At 43.3% G+C, this 23888-nt stretch overlaps 1 protein-coding gene across 1 annotated transcript in view; it reads left to right on the top strand.

The window, feature by feature from the left end:
• The window catches only part of slc7a9 (solute carrier family 7 member 9), a 77052-nt gene that overhangs the window by 36275 nt on the left and 16889 nt on the right, over positions 1–23888 (top strand). Inside the window, exons 5-7 of the mRNA XM_041191690.1 lie at positions 6931–7030; positions 7276–7320; positions 11190–11313. Of these exons, the coding sequence (XP_041047624.1) occupies positions 6931–7030; positions 7276–7320; positions 11190–11313 (269 nt within the window). The remainder of the gene's footprint in view (positions 1–6930; positions 7031–7275; positions 7321–11189; positions 11314–23888) is intronic.

Genomic DNA, 23888 nt, shown 5'->3' with positions numbered 1-23888 from the left:
TGCCACTCCGAGCGATGGGGCAGCACCAAGACATAGCACCCGCAAACGTAAGCATAAGGCATCTTAGGTACACAATGGGTTTCTCAACTGCTTTTGTGTTAGCCCTAGATCAGGGAATTATTATTTCTTGATGTTTGAAAAACATTTCACTTTCATTTTGTTTGACGATATGATGGATAAAATTAAATCCAGATGTGTTACCATGGCTGAGGGTGGTTCCTTTATGCTGCATTTGTTTGTTTTACATACATGTCATGAGTATTTGACTGGACATTAAGGTTTATGCCCAAAGCCCTTAGTTGCAGCTGATGAAGTGGTAGATGTAGCACTTAAGTGCTGAGTATGGAAGGGCCAAGCAAGGCTGGTACTCTTGATCCATTTGTGTGGAGCTAGCTGAAGGTTCGTTGGATTAAGATCTCCCGTGTGCCCCTGCCTCCTTGGTGTAGTGCTGGGTCAGCGTTCAGCCCCTCATCGTTGCCCTGTGCTCCCTCATCCTCTGAATCAGTGCTGGAGTCATCGTGTGCACCCACATCCACTGCGTCAAGGTCTTCATCATCCACTGCGTCCCCCCTTTCCAGCCTAAGATTGTGGAGAATGCAGCATGTTACCGCTATCACCAAGACATGATCTGGGGGGTACTGGAGTGTGCCCCCTAAGCGGTCCAGGCATCGGAACTGCATCTTGAGAAGACCAATGGCTCTCTCCATCACAGCCCTTGTGGAGGTGGCTCCTATTGTACCACTGCTCAGCTTCTGTTCTTGGATGGTGGAGAGGTGTCAGAAGCCATCTTCTGAAGGGATAGCCCTTGTCACCCAGCAACCATCCATCAAGCCGGGCTGGAGTACGGAAGGGTCCCGGCACCTGAGGATGTAGGCGTCGTGGGAGCTGCCTGGGTACCTTGCACAGACTTGTAGAATCAGCATCCTGTGATCACACACTATCTGCACGTTCATGGAGTGGAAGCCCTTCCTGTTGACGAAGACACTGGGCTCACCTGCTGTTGATGTCCACATGTGTGCAGTCTATTGCACCCTGGAAACAGGGGAAGCCAGCAATCGTCGCGAAGCCTCTGACTCGCTGTGCCTGACTTGCCTGGTCCCAACGGAAGTGGATGAAGGTCAATGCACACCTGAACAGAGCATCTATAACCTGCTTGACACAAGTGTGGACAGCTGATTGGGAGACACCGCTATGATCACCAACCAAGCCCTGGAAGGAGCCAGAGGCATAGAAGTTGAGGGCAACTGTGACCTTCAGAGCCGCTGGCATGAGGTGTCCACCCACACAGTTAGGAGAGATTTCAGGGCCAATCATCTGACAGATGTAGTTGACTGTTTCCCTTGAGAGACGGAGCCTCCTTCGGCACTGCACCTGAGTCATACTGAGGTAGCTGCTTATCTGCCTGTATACCCTGGTAGCAGGATAGAGGCATCTTCTGCGACCCCTTCCACCTTGGGCTACCTCTTGGCCCAGTGCCCCTTATGCCTGCACCTGTACTCCCAAAGGTGGCTCCCCTGGAGGCTGATTGTGTACTCCTGGCCTCCTCCTTATTCTAGCCCTCCCTTCCTCCTCAGAGGAGCTGTCTCCAGTGGACATGTCAGACCTACACCCAGGCTAAAGGGAGGCCTCTGGAAAGCTGCAAGCCTGATAAACGTTACTGACTGCAGAGCGCTGAGCTGAAGGTTCAAAGTAAACTGTACAAAGCTGCTGGAATTCGTTCTGAACTGCTATGGATCACACAGGCAAGTTTTAAAAACTTTCTGCAATAAATACTTCACAGATCAGATTGACAACCCCACTGAGCCCTCTTATCCCGCCCGTGGATGCGTTTTATTAAAACCTCTCTTACCCGCCTGCCCATTGCGCCTGTGCGCCGAGCCGAAGATCGCATGGGCGCCTGAAAATCGGCGTTGATTGGGGAGTTAAGGGCCTTAACTAGCCCATTTCAATTAATGACAGGCGTGTGTCACACTTCATCGCGCGCCCGCCCAACGAAATATCACGATGGCTCGCGGTGACGTCGGGACGCTCACCTGATGACACCAAGCATCATTTTATGCGCGGACATTCAGGGCCCAGCCCCTGCACATCACCCAGAAAATTCTGCCCGAGGTCTTAAACTGCGAAAGTAGTAGAATGTTACTCAAAGCAAATTTATGTAATATGAACTGCAATTGTAATTAATTTTCCTACCATTCCTTTCACCATGGTCAATTTAAATAAAATATTATAGTTTAATATATTCTTGTATTCTGATATTCTTGTTTATTGTAACCAATGAAAACTTTTTATCTTTTTGGTTTTGGAAAGCTGTTTTTCTCTGTGTCACCCAATCACCCAGGCAAACTATGGCTGCAAATGTTGTACAGTGCACTTGCAAGTACTGTTGCTACAATAATGACTTGCACAGATAACTTTAATCATGAAAAATTTCCGAAGAAACAATACTGAAATAAAACTGAAATTGTGATTGTTAAGAGAAAATGCATTATAAAATATTAGCAATGCCTATCTTGCCTTAAAAGTTATATATTTACAAATTGCTCTAATCATAGGGCAGGATTTTCCCCCCGTCGGGGGCAAAGTTGAATAGCGGATGCGTATAGGCGTGCCTCCGATTGGCATCCCCAATTGGGAGCGCGGCGCCATTTTACATGGGCTGGCCAATTAAGGCTTGCCCAACGCGATGTCTGCATGGAAGCGCTGTGCACTCCCTTTGCGGGTGGGGGGGGATTCCTAAATCGAGAGTGCGCTCTTTCGAGCATGCGCAGAAAAGAGTGCATTCATCTCCCTGAGGCTAAGTGCTGCCTCAGGGAGATCGGCTGTTCTGTGACAAAAATTAAAAATAGAAAAAAATAATTCCTGACGTCCCCTCACGTGACACTGTCACAAGAGTTGGGACATATCCATAATTTTTACAAGAACTTTAATAAGATATTTTAAAACCTACATAAAACCTCATCCCGCCCGTGGATGAGGTTTCATGCTTTTCCTAATTCCCACTGGGGCTCCCGGCCTGCCAGCCAACATTAAGGTTGGATGGGCAGATCCATTAATTAGTTAAATGACTCTGTCAATGGCCTCAATTGGCCATTGACAGGTCGGCAGGTGCACAGCTGATTCTGCTGCGCCCCCACCTACCGGAAAATTTAAATGGGGCGCGGTGACGCCAGGAGTTCCGCCCAATGTCACCGCGCGTCATTTTACATGTTGGTGAGCGGGCCCCCCACCACAACTCCCCCTCCCCGCACGCCAATGGGAAAATCCTGCCCATAGAGATGATATGAAAGTTGGAAATTGTCCTCAATTTATATTACTGTATGGGCACTTAATGCTGTTCATATTAAAATTTATCTAGGCATAAATAACCAGCCGGAAGATGAAAATAGATAAATACATATACAATAATGATAAATATCTAGTATTATTTCATCGGTATTATTTTTAAAGCACTCAGGTTATCGATGTCAATGTCTTATCAATTACATTGTTACGGTTTGTTAATGCCAATTATATTGTTAAGGTTAAGAACAACAGGTGATGGGTGTTAATTGTCTTTGAGCACATATAAATAGGGGATAGCTGGGACACTGGGTTGAGTAGGAGGAGAGCTGTGGGGTTGAAAAGTCAATAAACTCTCTCAATAAAGAAAAGCTCTGTGTCTTGGTTTTGGCTTCACCAATCAGCTTGGATCCTGTTAACAATCAATACCTCACACAAGGAATCATCCACTATCAAGACTCATTAAAACATACAAAGAGTTGGAAACAATCAGCACATCTTTCTGTACATCAGATAGATACCTGCTTCATCTTGCTCATCTGAAACTGGATTTTTTTAGGCATCGCCTATCCCCGGATCTTGTTTACTTGCAGTACATCAGGTTGACAATAAAAAAAGAACAGAGATGATAACATTTAGAAATTTCCAGTAATTGGACCTAAGCAGTTGCTCTTCCAGAAGTACTTGTGGTGATCAAAATTGCATCACATTATATGTGTTGTGGCACAGCCGATGGTAAATGCGGAGCTGCTCAAATCCCAGAGAGAAACTTAAAACGATTGCCTCAACTGTTTTGAAATTTGTATATTTATCTCGAGATGTGTGCCTTGAATTCAGTAGTAGTAAGTCCACTGGGTCTTAGAGGGTTTTTACAAAACTAAATTAAACATTTGTTAATAAAATAAATAATTTTAAGCACATACATAAGTCGACAAATTACTACTATGATAACTCCTAGTTCTCTTGATTAATCTAACTCCCAGTTACACCTCCATTAAGGCAACAGTAAAGCACATAGACTTTAAAAGACCCAGGCAAAGTAATGTGATACCCTGAACAGTCAAATTCAAAGTGAGTTCTCTTAACTTCAGTTCTTTGTAGACGGCAACTTGAGGCTTAAATGCTGGAGGCTTTTCACACTTGTGTTAGATCTTAAAATGCCTGCCCTTTCACACAGCCTTCTCTCATTTGTACATAGGTTCCCCTTTGAATGCAAATTCCCATTGTCTCATTATGTCTTTGGACTTTACCTCTAATAATAAAAATTTATCATAATACTAATTTTACCAGTAATCTTTGGGCAAAATAAACACACCGTTTCTTAATTGCTTCTGGCTAGGTGTAACATTTCACCCCCTCTTTTGAATTCAAGCTACTCTGGCTTATTTAAAAATGCAAATGTTCCCTTTACATCTCACTTTCTAAAACTTCATCCATGTCTACTTATTTAGCATTTCAAACCTAGCTTCTCTTCTTGCATCAAAGCCTTCAGACCAGCTTTCTTTAATTCAATTAAGTCTCACACACACACACACAGACCTCACTATTACTCTACTGTACTATAAATTCCAATACCATTATGAAAAATATATCTTCCTGACATATCTATCAAACTATATAGCTATATAGGATACTTTAGAAGAAATATACTCAAATTGTTCTCAGGTGTATCAGTGTGAGGTGATACACTTTGGAAGGAGTAATTTGACAAGGAAGTATTCAATGAACAGCATGGCACTAGGAAGTTCTGAGGAACAAAGAGACCTTGGAATGTGTGTCCATAGATCTCTGAAGGCAGAGGGACACGTTAGTGGGGTGGTGAAAAAGGCATATGGGACACTTGCCTTTATTAATCGAGGCATAGAATACAAAAGTAGGGAGGTCATGTTGGAGTTGTATAGAACCTTGGTGAGGCCACAGCTGGAATATTATGTGCAGTTCTGGTCGCCACATTATAGGAAAGATGTGATTGCACTGGAGGGGGTGCAGAGGAGATTCACCAGGATGTTGCCTGGGATGAAACATTTAAATTATGAAGAGAGGTTGGATAGACTTGGGTTGTTTTCATTGGAGCAAAGAAGACTGAGGGGCGACCTGATCGAGGTGTACAAGATTATGAGGGGCATGGACAGGGTGGATAGGGAGCAGCTGTTCCCCTTAGTTGAAGGGTCAGTCACAAAGGGGCATAAGTTCAAGGTGAGGGGCAGGAGATTTAGGGAGGATGTGAGGAAGAACTTTTTTACCCAGAGTGTGGTGACAGTCTGGAATACACTGCCTGGGAGGGTGGTGGAGGCAGGTTGCCTCACATCCTTTAAAAAGTACCTGGATGAGTACTTGGCACATCATAACATTCAAGGTTATGGGCCAATTGCTGGTAAATGGGATTAGGTAGGTAGGTAGGTCGGGTGTTCCTGACGTGTCGGTGCAGACTCGATGGGCCGAAGAGCCTCTTCTGCACTGTGTAATTCTGTGATTCTGTGATTCTGTTACAGTCTTTAAAATTTGGCTTGTTAATCTATCCGATTGAATTACTCATTCTATTCCTGGTTAAGGAGATCTGGGTAAATTTTGACACTCAATCTGTCATTAGCTGAGATTTAGATTTAACAGGCACATGCTATTACTGGAGAGTAAAATAAATACTTTAATTTATATAGCACCATGGCAAAACACTTCAAAGCAGATTACTTTTGGAGTGCAGTGACTGTTGTCACATAGGCAAAGGTTGTAGCCATTCTTCAATAACAATGAGACGAATGACCAGGTTTTGTATTGACAGTATTTGTTGAGTGTGCAATGTTGGCTGGGAATGAGCAGATTCTCAGTCTGCTTCATATAATGGCATGGTGTTTTTAATTTTCCTCAACAAGAAAATAATATTTTTAAATTTGTTCTCTGGATGTAGGCAATACTGACAAGGCTGCATCATTGTCCATTCTCCATGTTTCCCTGTAAACATGGTGGTGGGCCTATAGTTACAGTCACTTCTAAAATACCTTAAAGCGACAGTGTCCAACATTAGATGTAATTCTGTGATTGGACAACATTTGCTAAATAATCCTCGGTGTGCTAAAAATTACCCTGACAACCAATCAAGATTGTCAATTGTGCTCACAGTGTGGCACATTTGTGTGTGCCGGAAGCTACATATATTAATTCACAAGGCCCTGTTCTTTGCTGGCAGCAAGAACATGCACACACATTGCGCCTGTTTCAGCTAAACAAAATAAATGATAGCCATTCACTGATTCATTCCTCAGGGCAATGCCTTGACCAACCAAATTCAAGCTGTCAGGTTTAAATTTCAAACAATTCTTGGAAGTTAATTATCAGTCACCATTAACTGGCGCATTCTCTGTGGCAACGCCTCTACCAATCAGAGTCCACTTGCCACCCAATCAGCATTCTCTTCTCATAGAGTATAAAGCTGTTGCTTTCTCTGACCTTCATATTCTTGCAATTGTCCAAATGAGTGCAAGATGAAAAGCTTCAACAAAATGTCTTTTTTCAGCAATACTCAAGTTCTGTACCACCAAACAACTAAAGTGACATTAATAGTGATTCCTAGTAAGATCCAAATAGTGCATCAGTCAAGCATACAAATCAAAAGTAACAATTTTGCAATATAATGCACATTCATCTTTGCAGGAAATACAAAGAATTTTGAAAATTCCTTTGATGGAGCCCAAACCTCCTTTGGTTCTATTAGTTTGGCATTCTATAATGGCCTTTGGTCTTATGATGGATGGTAAGAGACTTTTTAGTCATATTTTTCTAACTTGTTATATGATTGCATAGATAATGTGTAGAGATCAAATGCTTAACTAAAATATACATTTTATTAATAATCCCTGCAATCAAAATTAGATGCTTAAGAGTCTCTAACATTTTTTAGAAGCCCTCAAAATATTTAAAGGAGTCTGGCACAGGAAATCGATTTCATTCGTTGTTAATATTAAGGATGTATATTATGCTTAAACCTGTCCTTTCTAGGAATCAGCTCAACTTTATCACAGAGGAACTGAGGAATCCCTACAGGTAGGAAAATCCTACAGTTTTTGCATTCAAAATTATATAAGACATAGGATTTTTTTTTAAAAGCATGCATTTAGACTCTTCAACACCAATCAATCAAAATTAATAGCACAAAATCTTTAGCTTTTCAGGGTAGAGTATAATCTAAGCTGATGGTACTGAAGGACGTCAAAGGATATGAGATGTTAAACTAAGACCCTCCTGCCTATTTCACTGGTTTAATTGGAGATAATGTATGCCACATCACCATTTGAAGAGTAGGAATTTTCTCCCAAAATCCAAGACAATGTTCGTCCTTCAACCAGGAGCAATAAATAAATAGATAAACAGGCCATTGATCTCATTTTCTACCTCTGGGATCTCATTGTGTATAAATATTTGCCTATATAACAGTAGCTACATTTTAAAAGTATTTATTGGTTATGAAATGCTTAGGAAGATATGATAAGATGCTAAATGAACACAATTTGTTATTTTTGTTCTCTCTTCAACTGTGAAAACTAAATTTTGATCAGGAGAAATTTCAGTGGTAGGAAGAAATTTTGATTAATATGGGAACAAGAACTAAATACAAATTGTTAGTTTTCCTTCTCAAATGAAAGACTGACATCCTATAACCTAGACTTAGACAGGTGCAATGGAGTTCCAATTTTATACTGATGGACAGCTAATAAGACAGTTTGTTCATGTGTGTATAACATGGATACCCACAAATGGATCCTACATTAAATTCTTAAAGTAGACAATGCGCCTGTGTCTTGTTTTAGGACTTTTGAACTTTACGTCACAGAAAGGATGCAAGGTATTAATCACATATAAATATTACATTTTAAAAATAAGAGTAGAATTTTCTGTTCAGCGTGTGGACGAGTGCCCAACGTCATCACGCACTCGCACGATATTTCAGTTGGCGGGAACATGCGGGAGTTGGCAGTGCACCCGCTAACAATGAAGAGGCCTATTAAGGCCATTAAAGTAGCAATTGATGTCAATTTTTCACTGCCCGTCCACCATAATGGTTGGCGGGTGAGCGAATCGGCCAGACGACCTTTGCATTTTTGAGGAAGCCTCATCCAAGGGCAGGATGAGGTTTCTGTTACTAATTTAAAAAAAGATTAAAATGCTTTGAAAAAATTTTCATCATCTGTTTGTTGAGGTGTCTCATTCTGATTTATGGACATTTTTTCCTGATTTTACATTCTGTTTTTGTTGATTTTAAATTCATCAGCTCCCAGAGGCGGCTCTCTGCCTTCAGGGAGCTTTCCTTCCATGCTCTCCCGCGCCTGTGCTGACTTCAATGCTTGCCCTCCTCCCACCCCCATCCCGGCAGCGCTGAGCCTTTTAGTGAGCCTTTCATGCCGGCTGACTGTTAATTGGCCAGCCAGCATGAAATCGTGGCTGGGGGCTGAATGCAGCCACCCAACAACCCAAAAATTCTGCTCTAAGTGAATTAAGATTTTTTTTTTGAAAAAGCCCCAGGCTGTAGGCATTAAATAGGCCCATTTCTGGAATGTTGTGACTGGTAATCTGATTTAAACTGAAAAAGTGAGGATTGATTGTCAAATCATAAATCCACTTGTGAATACCCCTGTTCATTTTCAGCAAGAGCTGTTTCTTTTGGACCCACACCTTAATGGGAATGGATGGGCGTGGAAGGAGGGGGTGGTGGTGGAAGGAGGGGTAGTTGGTTTTATTACAGATCAATTGGCAAAACACTGAATCAGGCAGAAGTCAAAGGGTGGTACTTAATCTAGCTGATGGGGATCTCACCTGTGAGCTGGAGAGCCAGCAAGAGCCCTGTGTCACCTTCTTTGAGGCCGACCATCTTAAATGCCAATCAGATACTTAAGTGACTTGTGGGGTGGCCTTCCCTGGGATCAAGGACCCTGGGTGGGGGGAACCTCTCCCTCCAAGAACTGCTGGCCAATTATTGGCCAGCAGCTGTCCATTGCATCCTCTAGAGGCCCAGGATCAGCAAGGGACCCAGGCCATCGATGAGGACAGGGCTTCGTGGCAGGTAGAATATCTGACAAGGTATCCCCCTGGGAGCATGCAAGCAAACCCAACAGGGATTTGTGTGAGGAGAGGGACAACCATATTAGTAAGAGGAGAGGAAGGAGTCAGTTAGTTCAGTTGGCTAGATGCCTTAGAGTGTGGGTTCAATCCTCATAGCAGCTTAAGTTGTTCTGGGGTCTTGCCTCATTTGGATATCATGGCACAAGCCGTGATTAGCAATTCTAGGACAAATAGGACGTTACATGAAGGGAAAGAGAGAGGAGGTTGATTGGAAAGTGGCCGAGTAGAATTATAATAAGACTAGATAATGGAGAGAGGAAAATTGGACATGTCAGGAAGAGAGAATGGGAGCAGTGAAGAGGTAGATTGATATGAGTGAGGAGAAGGAGCATGAGATGTGTGAGAATAGAGGTATAAAGTAACCTGTTAGAAGAGAGATGGATTGGGAGTAGTGAGAAGTAGAAGTAGCCATGCTCACCTCATTCAGAGGATTTAATAGCCTATCCAGTTTGCATCAATTGTAAAGGACTCGATTGTAATTTTTTTTGGTAAAAAGAAATAACTGGCCCATGTGACCTGGCAACCCTTGAGTACCAACAGAAGGGAAGTTAAGATATGGATGCACTGTGGCTGTCAGGCACCAAGGAGAATTGTAGATACAAAGGAAAGACACAAGCAGAGAAGCTGGAGGGTGAAGGCACAGATGCAGGTGCAATGAGAAAGCAGAGACAGAAAGAGGAACACAGAGGATTCTTGCGAATAGATGCAAATCACTCTCAGGAAGCGGTCAGTTTTTCTGTTTGGCAGAAAAGGAGTCATGAGCTCTTAGAAGAACTGTGCTAGCTGGCTAAAAAAATTTAAAATTTGGAAAGCTGTGTGAATAGCTTGGAAAGGCGAAACAGCTTTCCCAGAAGTGGCCAAACTGTGAACTGGGGTATTATTGGTTGGTCAGTTGAAAACTCTGGAAAGCTACATCATCTGGATTGTTGTGACCCATGGGAAAGAGGGTTTGTATAAGTGTGCCTTGCTGTTAATAATTGCACCTGTGAAACTCGAAGATGAAAACTGTGGTTGTATAGAACTCCTGACCGACCCTGCATGAATAAAGAACAACATATCGTGGAACTATGTAGTTACGTAGTGTCACATGTCTATGGGAATTATATGATTGCTCATGATTATGTAAAATATCTTTGTTTTATACACTATTAAAAGTGACATTTGCCTATTATCTGTAGTATCATTTGCTTGTGAATTCATGTTTAATTTGCATTGCTTCTGATTTGTGTTAAATTAAGAGTTACAGAAAGTGAAATCTTGTTGGTAATTTCTTCATTTGGAGATTCAGTAAACTTGGTTACTTTGGTTTACAGTTTCCCCCATGGGGATCGTAACAGTGACAGCAGCACTAATTCCAAGAGAACACTTATCCAGACCCAAAACACATAACATAATATGAAGCAGAAATTAATATGGGGACAATTTTACAGTGGCTGCCTGCATGCATACACAAAATGGGTATAAATTAAACCGTTTCCAATTTGGAATACATAAATTGTGATATGGGAGTTGTAACTGAGAGGAATATCTTCTCTATTGGCCACTGAAATGCAGTATTGCAGAATGATACCTGCAGAAGGGCAAATATATTATTGTTGCTAAGTAATTCTAGAAAAGCTGACTTATTTAATGTTTGGCAATCAAAGTACTATGAAAAACTAGAAAAAATATTTTATTGTTGATTAAAATGTGCAGGAGCACTTTTTTGGCAATATATAGAATTGTATTAAGGAATAATTTGTAAGGTTTGAAGTTTTTAACTATTCTAATGGAAGCTGATAATCTTTGTTTGGCAGAGATTTACCACTATCCATCATCATTGGTATCCCTTTAGTCACTGTATGTTACATCCTGGTTAATATTGCATATTTCACCACGATGACTCCCACAGAACTTCTGCAGTCTTCTGCTGTTGCTGTGGTAAGTATTTCTTTAGCTGTCAATCAATCCTCAAGTTATGGAAATAAACAAATTGTTAAATTCTATTGTGAAATTCTTTCCAGACCTACAATTTCAGATATATAGTCAAAGGAAACTGTAGGAGTTCAAAGGTTTGGAAACATATATGGCTGGATTTTCATGGAGTCCTGGAGACTTCCAGGACCTTAAAAGATGATGGGTGGGTCCTGGATCTGGAAATCCCATCCCCATTTCTGACAGACCCCATTTTTGTCAGTAGGAGAAAGGGTTTGGGGCATGACTCCCACATGTGGGAAACCCAAACTCAGTAGGGCCACATGTGTTGAGTTCACACAGACCCCATTTTTGCTGGAGCAAGGGCTTTATCCTACAGTGTAGGAGTTACAAATCTTTTAGAGAGTTCATAAATGCTCTTGAAGGACAGATAAGGTCTGTACAACTGTCAAGTTGTCAAGTTATTTAAACGGCCAGACCATTAAAAATTGTAAAAAGAAACTGCCAGCCTGTGTCTGAGTTGAAAAAAATCTGTTCTGGCAGTTTCAAACCTGTTTGTTGACGTGATGCTTAGTTATATATATTTAGAACTTTATTTTATTTCATCTCAGCATGATTCGTGAGGTCTACTTCTGGTGGATACTGAGTTGGCATGGAGGGCGTACAAGCAAATGGTGATGGCTGGTTGGTTATGGGTTGGCACTAAGTTGGCATAGGAGATGTAAGGGGTCATGTGGATGGGTGAGGGGTCATGAGTTGGCAGTATGTTGGTACAGGGGCTATAAGGTGCAATGTTGTAGGTGACATGGATTAGCATGGATGGTATGAGAGGCTTTGGTAGGTGGGGACATGAGTTGGCATAGAGGATATGGGAGGCTATCAGAGTGGGTGGGAGGGGTGTGGGTTGGCATGAGCTAGCATGTAAGGGCATGGAGAATGGGTGGGAGCTGAGTGGAATGAGGGGTGAAAGCTGGAGGGCCTTTTGGTTAAGAAAACAGCTGGGATGAAACTCCAGAGAACTGAGTCAAGCCTTGTAAAAACCCTGCCCCCTGCTCGGCACTTGGCAGCCCCTGTGGCTGCTTCCGGGGATGGAGAGCCCGGCTCCATCCTGCACCTACACCCCTCTGGAGGGAAAATTGTCTCATTTTGGGCACTTTTTCCTGAGGCAGGTGTGTTGAGCTGGGAAACTTTCTGACTTGAGTTACTCATCTTGGGACCAAAAATCTGTCCCATAGTAACTGTGATTAATCACATCTAAGCCTTAGTGAATAGCTCAAACCCAATAATAAATGCTTGAAAATGCTGAAAATACTCAACAGGTTCAGCAGCATCTGTAGAGAGAGAAAAGCAGAGTTAACATTTCAGGTCAATGACCCTTAGTCAGAACAGGGAAATGTTGGAAGTGTAATAGGTTTTAAGTAAGTCAAGTGGGGAGGCTGGAAAAAATAAAGAGGAAGGCCTCTGATAGGGTGGAAAATGGGAGATATTAACTGACAAAAGAGTTGGCCAGGCAGAGCCAAGGGGAGTAATAATGGGACAAGTAAAAAGACAAAAAAATATGTGGATGGCAGGATATGAACAGCTGCCATCTGAAAGCAAAACAAGAGAAAACAAAATTAAGACCGATACATGCAAAGACAATGAAACAAAATGGGGGCAGGGATTATGGTCTGAATGTTGAGTTCAGAAGGTTGTGAAGTGCCTAAGTGAAAGATGAACAGCACATTTTACATTAGCTCAAACCCAATATATGACCATGCCTTTTTACTTTGCTGTCACAGATTGTGACTTTGTGAATGTCTATTGTTACAAAATTTGTGTTTGCCTTAGATATTTTACTAACAGCATGTGAATGTACAGAGTAACAGTTATAAATAAATCTCACCTCGATTTCACTAACTCCAGTTCCACTTACACAGTATTTTAAAGAACCATTGGACATCTCAAGTGCTTCACAGTCAATGAAGTCCTTTGAAGTGTAGTCACCATTGTAATGTTGGAAAATGGAACAGTCAGTTTGCACATAGCAAACTCTCACAAACAGCAATGTGATACTGAGCAGATAATCTGTTTTTGTGGATGGAATTGTCTGGTCCCATTGGTGGCAGACGTCATGCCAGGTGTGAGCAGACAGCATGGCGAGAACGCCATCGTGAAACCAGTTTGCACTTGTCCACTCCACCATCAATGGAGGGCTGCGTTTCCTGCTGCCACATGCTGGGAACCTAATCTCAATATTTTAGCATCTCATTACAAACCCAGCTCACCAGAATCATTCCCCCACATCAAATTTACCACCCCTGTTGGCGTGACTTCAGAACAGTGTGCTTCACAACTGCCTTTAAAAGGCATGCACCTAGTGACCTGAACTTCAAGGGGAATTTGGAGGTGAGTGCACACAACCTTGCACAGCGCTTGCGAGCATTGCCTGTAGGACATCAAGGAAGAGGCACCGTGTATTTGCCAGGGGGGGTGCATAGACAAGCCGCAGTTCCTGGCTGGTTTTCAGTGCGGTGCCCGGACAAGGGCTCCATTGTGGGTGAGGCCGGGGAGGCAAAAGGCAGCACAGAATGAAGGAAGTGCACAAGCACATGCTGGTGGGGGAGGGTGGGGGGGTGGGGGGGTGGGGGGGTGGGGGTGGGGGGGTGCGGTTGGAGAGGGAAGCGGCCACATGCTTGGAAAAACTTGTCAAAAGTGAGCATTCTTCCGCAGGTGAGATCATTCAGCTGCAGCTCCATTGATGTGCTTGGAGTCGGGTCTCTGAAGTTTCTCTGCCCACTCAAGCAATGAAGAGCACAAAAGCACCACAATGCTCCAGAGCTTTTCACCCCGCGGGGGCAGACTGCAAAGTAATGTGCGTTTTAGGGGCAACAGGACAATTGGCCTACTCGGAAAGTCGTAGAATCCCCTTGCGAGCGGTGGCCATGGCGCAGTCACTGGTGGAGGCGCTCACAGCCCCTTGCAATGTCTTTATAAAGGTTTGGACCAGTATCCATTATGATTCAAGCTAACAATGCAGCCTTGCAGTATGAGTTAAGAGAATGCCTGAGCTGAGAGCACAGCATGCAGTCCAGTGGCCAAACCTGCCGCCAATCGGTCAAGTGGAGTGGGGCAGAGGTGGGTGGAGTTTTGGACAGCATTTAGCTAACTACACACTGGACATCCAAGTGATGGCCAGCAATCTCCGGCATGGGTGGAGGAGCCTTCAGAATTAACTAAGAGAGGTTCTTAGTTAACCTATGTTAACCCATGTGTCTCTCTTTCTCTTTGATACTTCAGGGGGAGAACATCAGGATCATGGAGCCTGGTGATTTAACAGTGTGCCTCATGGCTTATAGGGAGCAGAGAAGAAGAAGAAGAGTGCGGTGGAGGCTCCTGGCTCAGTGTGGGGATGAGCACTTCCCTCAAGATGAGGATGCGGCAGGGCATCCTGCGCATGCAGCTGAAGATCCACAGAGAGCCGTTGCTCATAGGTGCTTCACTAGACCCAGGGTCTAAATATGACGCTTGTCATTCCTGCCGATGACAGAGAACCAGTGTCACCAAAGACTGCACATGTCTAGGGAACTGGTCGGTCACAGTGCCGCCTGCTGCAGGGTTTGATGCCACGGGGCATCCACTGCCAGTGGCAGTGAAAGTGACCATGGCACTCAATTTTTATGCCAGTTGCTCCTTCCAGGACTCCACAGGTGACCTGTGTAGGATCTCGCAAGCTTCCACGCACAAGTGTATCCAGGAGGTCATGGACACCATCTTCACAAAGACACAAAACTTTGTACATCTCGACTGGGATCAGGAAAGCCAGGAAGCAAGAGCACTGGGATTAGCAGATCTCTGGTTTTTCACAGGTGTAGGGTGCCAACGACTGCATTCATGTGGCACTTAGATCTCCGTAGCAACAAGCAGTCAATTATGTCAAACGCAAGGACTTCCACTTGCTGAATATTCAGCTGATGTGTGATGAATACAAACAAATCCTGCAGGTCTGCGCACAATTCCCAGGGAGCATCCATGATTTCTACATCTTCAGCAGGTCTCAGATCTTTGGCATCTTCCAGGGTCTACAGAGACTGCAGGGTTGGCTCCTTGGGGACAAGGGCTATCCACAGAGGATGTGGCTGATGTGTGACAGCCTCAGACTACAGCAGAGCGATGGTATAACGAGGCTTATGTCGCGACCCGGACTTTGGTGGAGCAAACGATAGTCATTTTGAAAATGATGTTCTGGTGCCTCGACAGCTCTGGTGGAGCATTGCAATACGGTCCCCAGAAGGTGTCACGCATCACCGTAGCTTGCTCCATACTACACAACCTAGCACTCAAATGGTGGGAGGACCTGGCTGAGGGAGAGATGGAGAAGCTGCATGTATCCTCCGATGCGGAGGATGTTGAAGGGGATGATGGTGATGAGGTCCTCAAAGATGTGGATGTTGGTGATGAGACCATCACACTGTCCAGATGAGGCAGGCGTGCGCGGGAAGCCCTCATAGCCACAAGTTCCGTGGAGGATGATGACGAAATGCAGTGAAGATGGTCCTGACATCCTTTGCATCTGTGATTGTTTGACTCCTGTGAGGCTGATGGCAGCGCACATACCCTCAGTGCTCAGTCTCATGTCATGGAGACACAGCGGAGACCCTAATAGTAACTAGATTCCAGAAGGATGATGATGATGACATGCAGTATGGACACTCCATAGATCTTCACATTGCCTCTGTGAATGTCTGACTCCTGTCTGGCTGAGGACAGCTCGCTTGCACTCTGTGATCAGGGTGATATCATAGAGATGAAGCCTTGAAACTTTAAAAGCACCTGATACTTTATCAGCCTTCAGCACCTGACCCCTTTGGGAGCACAGCATCACCAGTCACAGATGCTGAAGAGATGGGGGCCAGCCCCACCTTAAAGGTGCTGAGAGCACACAGAGAGAATGATGGAACTCTGACACCTGCTCAACATTCTGGCAACAATGAAAAGCATCATCGAGGTGCAGGCATCAGTAATGTGTCCAGTGAGAAGCCGGACCATAGCTTTGCTCTGAAGGTTACGCACTACACAAGGAAGAGGCCCAGGGCTGAGACACCTGCCTTTATCTTGTGCAGGAACCAGGGTTTCACATCTGAATGACATGAACACCTGCTCATTATAACAAGGAGCCATAGGCAGGGAGACATTCTTGGGAATTTATTGACAATAGTGAACATTATGTACAAGTGATTAACACCTGTGCCCAGGCTGTGCAACCACATCTTCTTAACCTTCCTAACCCTGCCACTACGTCTTGGTGCTCCCCAGACATCTACAGCAGAGGTGGAGGTAGCCTGCTGACTGTGATGCCCTATCTGTGATGACCTTGTCAGGCGTCCTCTTTAAGGCCAAGACCAGGAGGGCCCCAGCCTGCTTTGGGTGTCCTGCTGTGGGTCAGCTGCACCCTCCTCAGCCTGTGGAGCTGGAGCTGCAGGGGTCACAGGAAGAGGGGATTTGGATTAGCCAGACATTCTTGGAGTCACCTGGGTCTATGGTCCCGGGGCTGCAGCAGCTGATCCTACTCAATATGGGTGCCCGATGGCTCCTGGCTGACTCCTTGAGAAGGGAAAGCTGGGGTGAGATCGAACTGCCCCGCACCCCTTTCACGTTGATACTGTTGGAGGCCAACTATGGCATTAGCGATGGAGTTCAGCCTGCATTGTCGTGCAGGCTGATGTCCTGGACATGATCTCCATGATGGCCACCATCCTGCCAGTGTTGATCTCGATGCATTGGCATGCCGGCACTATCATCTCAGACTGAAGGCGGACGCACTACACTATCTTCCCTTGCAATCTGAGGAGTGCGCCAGACATCCCTTGCTGATATTCCCGTGATTGCCTATGCAGCTCCTCCAACTGACTGAGGACCAAGTCCAGAGGCTTATCATTTGACTCAGACTCAGCAGATTCCTTGTCTCCAGCAGTCCTCCAAGTGCCGGTGACCAATGATGTCCCTGCCTCCGCCTGCTGTGGAAGAGTTTGTGTGCTTTGCTCACCAGATTGTGACCCTGAGGCTACTCTACATCTAGGTCCCACTGAGGTACTGAGGTGTGTGTCACTGCACTGGTGGAGGGTATAGATGAGCACTGTGATGGGACTTCAACAGTGCTGCCCTCAGGATTCTCATCTAAGGCGCTCTCAGCGCTGGGGTGGGGGTCACGGTTGCCCGAGGCCGACGTGTCACTGTGCCTAGGAGAGAAATTGGAGATAATTAGTGTATGGCAGCTGCATTGAACACAGAACAGTGGACTCAGAGTAACATTGAGGGAGGGATGAAGTGGTGCAGGATCCTCACGTGGGTGCTTACTGCTGACCTCAACTTCACCGCAGGAATGGTCAACACCCTCTCAGTCCAGCTCCAATGCTTGACACATGAATGGAGCGAAGACCTTGAAGATCACCTCTCCACCCCAGGTCTGGGACCTCTCCTGGCAATTGTGCGCGATCTTGTCCTTCATAAAGACGGATGGAGAGAGGGTGAGCAAGGTGCACGCCAGGCCAAATGAGAAGGATGGCAGGCGTGTGTGTGTGCTGAGTGGAGTCTTGGACAGAATGAGGAAGCCATCTCCAGAGGAGGTGAGGCCAGGTGGAGATGTGAGGTGTATGTGAGAGTGTGAGTGGTGATGTCCCTTGAGCTGGCAGTGAGTGAGATACCAGTGAATGTGTGATGGGCTTGTGAGTGGGTGGGTTGAGATTGATGAGATGGTTGACTTATCCTGGTGGCACAGATGAGATCATTCATCTGTTTTCTGCACTGGATGACTGACTTCTTGTGTGCAGCATTGGCACTGACCGCCTCTTCCACCGCCTCCCAAACTGGAGTGGTGAGATTGAAGGGCCTCCTCCAGCCAGAGCTGGGGTAGAGGACTTTGCAGCAGGCCTCCCTGGTGTCCAGGGATGCGTCACCAAATTGGGGGACTGCAATCTTCCTGGCTTTTGGGGCCATGTTTTCAGTGGAACAGTCCTAGGCTGCAACCATTGAAAAGTGTGCATGCAGATGCATTTTAAATTTGGAAGCGGCAAGGTAACGGCATGGTGGGCCAATCGGAGGCCTGCCACCAGCAATCCTGCGTGTTTCCTGTGACTGCATAATTAATGAGGTGGGGAGGGGTCAATACAGTGCAAAAACCTGCCATTGTGCCTGGCGGGTAAAACAACTATTTTCACGTCCACCACCACACTTAGTGCAAATCTGAGATGATTCTGCCATGTGATATTGATTGCGGGATAAATATTAGCCAGGACACTAGGTAAAATGCCCCTGCTATCCTTCACAAGAGTGCCACGACTTCTTTTACATCCACTTGAGAGGTCAAATAGGGCCTTGATCTAACATCTCATCCGAAAGACAGCAACACAGACAGTGGAGTACTGCAGTGTAGTGTCAATCTTGATTTTTGTCCTAGAGTGGGACTTAAATGAGAACCTCCTGACTCACAGGTGAGAATGGCCCACATGAGTCCTCACAAACAAGACAAATTATCATAGGTACACTGATCCTTTGCTTCCAAACCTTTTTTATAGATCACTTTTAAAGAACTAAGGCAATAGTAGCTCACTAAGGTCTACTTGAGAGAAGCTTGTTTTAAATTCGTTCTTGGGATGTGGGTGTTGCTGTTTAGACCATCCCTAATTGGGGCATTTAAGAGCCAACCACATTGCTGTGGGTCTACAGTCAGGTAAGGATAGCAGATTTCCCTCCCTAAAGGGCATCAGTGAACCAGACGGGGTTTTTACGACAATCATCAATAGTTTCGTCAGACTTTGAATTCAAATTTCACCATCTGCCATGGTGTTCTCCGGACCATTACTCTGGGTCTCTGGAATATTAGTCCAGTGACAATAAATAGTACTATGCCACTGCCTCCCCCTATTCTGAGAGTGTTTCAATTATTGCTGTCATCAGATTGTACAGTTGTGTTTCAATGAACCTAGTCATCTCATTCTATTTAATATCATTGCTACTTTTCAAAGGAGTACCTCAATCACAGTGAAAAGCATGATGTGCTGTCATATTTAAGTGAGGAAAGTGTCTGGGAATTTGTGAACACAGACTTTGCCTTGGTTTAATGCACTGATATTTGTGAAAAATGGTTTTCTGTGAAATAGCCATCAGCTGCTCTAAATTTACGAAGTGTAATCCGATTGTACCCTTGATAATGTTTAAAAACCATCTGTTTTCCTATTTCAAACCAATTACATGCTACTCCGATGAATATATTGAATAAAAGCCACAGGCTGTAGTTATTTAGTTCTTGCTTTATTTTGAAATCTGATCTGATGAGAAAACTGTGAGCCTTTGATTTTAACATTTTGCATGAAAAATGCTATCACCAAGCCTCACAATAAGGCATACTATTAGTATTCATCACACAGAACATTGTTTTAACTGCTGCTGAGTTGTACATTAATCATAGATGTTTTCTTCTCTAGTTATAATCAGGTTTTCTTTTTTCATAGCCATATCTGATTTAGTAAATTAATATGATTAGCTGTTTTGGCCAGCTAAATCATTGATTTGTGCACAATTTGCCTGGCAAATGTGGACATGATTTTCTAGTTAGCACAAGGCAAGTGCTTAATCCAATAGTAGTACTGCAAATAGAATAATTATTAGTTCCTGGATCATACACTCTGCTAGAACAGAAGGTGAAAAGATACAGACTTCAGATAATAAGGGACATATCTGCTTACAGGATGTATTGTTGGGCCATTGAATGGTACAAAAGAGCCAAAAGCAATACCATCTATTGGGGGATTATTTGAAATAATCCAATCACTTATCTACATACAGAATTTTAATAACTTGGCTTAAGTGAATGATTTCTGGTGGATGGGCAATACTGATTGAAACAATATTGAAAACTGAAAGGCCAACTTCTTAGAAGCAAAATTACCATGGCTACAGTCAAGTGAAGGAACTTACTGTGAAGAAAGTGAACAGTTTACAATGGATTTGGAAATGCACAAGGATGTAGAGGAAAAAATACATTTGATTTTTGTATTATTCTGGGAAAGGGAGGGATTCAAATCTGGTAAGTAGTATATATTTGTTTTAAAAAATGTCTTCAGAAGAAATCATAAGATGATACAACACAGAGGAAGGCCACTCGACTTTCCAGCCCCTTTCCAGCAGGGAAACCAGCTGCAGGGTGAGGAGTTGGTTGGGGTGGGGGGGGGGAAGAGAGAGAGAGTGAGAGAGGGAGAGGGGCGGGGGGGTGGTGGTGCTGGAAGATTCCGGTCACTGTGTCTGTGTTGGCTCTTTGGTAGAGTTGTCCAATTAATCCCACTCCCCTGCACTTCCCCTACAGTCTGTAGCATATTTTTTTCCATAAAGCTGTTCATCAAATTCTCTTTTGAATGGTACTGCAGAATCTGCTTCTACCACCCTTTCTGGCAGTTTGTTCTCAATCACAACATAATGTGTAAAATAAATGTTTCATGTTGCCTCTGGCTCTTTTGCTAATCACCTTCAATCAGTGCCTTCTGGATAATGACTCAACTGCCACTGGAAATAATTTCTCCTTATGTACAATATCAAAACAATTCATGATTTTGAACATCTCTGTTAAATCTCCTCTTATCCTTTTATACTTTATGGTGAACAGCCCCAGATTTTCCATCCTCTCCATGTAACTGAAATCCCTTAAAGTAAATCACTTCTAAGGCTTTGACATATTTCCTAAAGTGTGGTGTCCAGAATTGTACACAATACTGCAGCTGAGGCCTAACCAGTGTTTTATAAAGATTTAGCATAATTTTCTTGTTTTTGTACTCTATACTTCAATTAATAAGGCCAAGGATCCCACATACTCTTTTTTTTAAAACAGCCTTTTCTACTACCTTCAAAGATTTGTGTACATACAACCCCCAGGTCTCTGTGTTCCTGTATCCCACCATTTAATTTCTATTGACTCATCTCATTCTTCTTACCAAAAAGTATCACTTCACACTTCTGTGCTAAATTTCATCTGCCACTTTTCTGCCCATTTCACCAGTCCAAGTTCTCCAGAAGTCATTGTTTACTACATTTGAGTTTATCTGCAAACTTTGAAATTATGCCCCATATACACAAATATATATACAATATATTAAAAAGAGCAGTGATCCTCACATAGATCCCTGTGGAATACCACTGTATACCTCCCTCCAGTCTGAAAACAACCATTCACCATTTTCTCTGCTTTCTGTCCCTTATCCAATTTTGTATCCATGCTGCCAAAGTCCCATCAATCTCATGAACTTTAATTTTGCTAACAGGTCTATTATGTGGTAATTTGCCAAATGCCTTTCAAAAGTTTATTTATACATCAACCGCATTAACTTATTCAACCCTCTAAACTACCTCAAAGAAATTGGCCTTTAACAAATCCAAGCTGACTTTCATTATTAGCCTTTACTTTTCCAAATGTCAGTTAATTTTGTTCCAGATTATTGTCTTTAGTACTTTCCCACCAACAACGTCAAGTTGATCTGTAGTTGCTTGGTTTATCCCTCTCCCCTCTTTTGAACAGGAGGGCAATATTTGCATTTGTTGAACTAACTTTAATTACACTTCCCCAGCAGAGAGGCAGCCATGCAAAATACTACACTTCATCCCCACTTAAATAGAACTTACTTAAAATGTAAAATATTACATGTATATAATTTCCCAGAATATGACTAAACCAATATTAACAATACTTGAAATTTAACAGTAAGTTGTATACTTACTTTTTTCCAGAATCACAACCAAAACATATATGACTGATACTAGCAAAGTAATGTACACATAAAAAATCTTTTTTCTCTAACATCAGTATGTATTTAACAAACATATAACAAACATATGGCAAGAAATAATTAAACTATAACTGACTAGTTTATTAAAGTTGTTTGGTAGTACAGAACTTCAGTATTGCTGAAAAAAGAGACATGTTGTTGAAGCTTCTCATTGTGTACTCATCAGGACAGATGCAAGAATGCCAAATTTCAAAGGGAGTAACAATTTATACTGTATGAGAAAAAGGTGCTGATTTGTTGGCAAGTTTACTGATTGGTTGAGGTGTTGCCAGGAAGAAAACACCAGGAAACTATTTCACCCATGCTTCTGTTTAATTCAAAATGGCACAATGCATGGACCTTTTGCCTGTAGAGGACAGGTCCATATGTGTGAATGTGCTTAGCTTGACCAATCAGAGCTGACTTCCCAACCAATCAGCACCCTTTTCTCATGCAGTATAAATTATTACTCTCTTTGAAATTTGGTACTGTTGTCCATCTTGATGAGTGCAAGAAGAAAAGCTTTGACAGCATGTCTCTTTTTTCATCAATACTGCCTAGTTATTCCATAAGACCATAAGATGTAGGAGCAGAAATAGGCCATTCGGCCCATTGAGTCTGCTCCACCATTCAATGAGATCATAGCTCATCTGATATTCCTCGACTCCACTTTCCTGCCTTTTCCCCATAACCCTTGATTCCCTTGCTGATTAAAAATCTGTTTATCTCAGCCTTGAATATATTTAATGACCCAGCCTCTACAGCCCTCAGCAGTAAAGAATTCCACAGATTCACTACCCTATGAGAGAAGAAATTCCTCCTCATCTCTGCCTTAAATGGGTGACCCCTTACTCTGAGGTTATGCCCTCTGATCCTAGACTCTCCTACAAGGGGAAACAACCTCTCACCTGTCAAGCTCCCTAAGAATCTTACACGTTTCAATAAAGTAGCTTCTCATTCTTATAAACTCCAATAAGTACAGGCCCAACCTACTCAACCTCTCCTCATGAGAAAATTCCTCCTTACCTCGGTTCAACTTAGTGAACCTTCTCTGGACTGCCTGCAATTCCGATAATGGTATTCCAGAAAATAATGAAAAGAACAACTCAATTGTGTCATGAATGGCGGGCCTAAACAGTGTGATGGTGAGAAATTACAGGAGTTTTTCAAACATGGAACTGAATGAGTGTCTTCCAAGGCTGTATTCTTTGGGGTTTAAGATTCATTCTTCTGCCAAGATTTAGAGAGAGATTGTTAGAGGAACTCATTAAAAGCAGTAACAAGAAGTTACTTTTGGCACCAAAAATTAGATGGAGATGTTGAAGATTGGTGAAAAGTTGTAAAGGGACTAGGTGCAATCACATATCTCGGGTGTCCTTGGGCTGGCATGGACAAGATGGGCAGAATGGCCTCCTTCTGTGCTGTAACTTTTCTATGGTTCTATCTAGTGATGATAGGAGAGAGGCTGCATCAGTGTCATGTAGATCATTTGCCTGAAAGAGGAAATCTGATTAAAGGAGAGCATGATAACCCTCCTGTACTAAAGTCCTCTTACAGTCCAAAGTGGAAGTCACAAAGAAACTAAAGTTTACCACTATCACAGAATCCACTGGTAGAACAAAATGAGTCAGGGTTTTTGATTAAGATTAATCAATTAAGACCAATCAGCCCGTATTCATTATGGTATATGAAACAAATTACTTAATGGCTGTGGATTCAGGAAATGTTTTATTTTAAAACATTTTCATTTACTTCAAGTCAATAAGTAAAATGTTTCATATATTTTATATA

The sequence above is a fragment of the Carcharodon carcharias genome, chromosome 7, assembly GCF_017639515.1.
Source record: "Carcharodon carcharias isolate sCarCar2 chromosome 7, sCarCar2.pri, whole genome shotgun sequence".
NCBI lineage: Eukaryota > Metazoa > Chordata > Chondrichthyes > Lamniformes > Lamnidae > Carcharodon > Carcharodon carcharias.
Note: the sequence above shows the minus strand (reverse complement) of the source record. Positions and strands in the feature narration are given on the sequence as shown.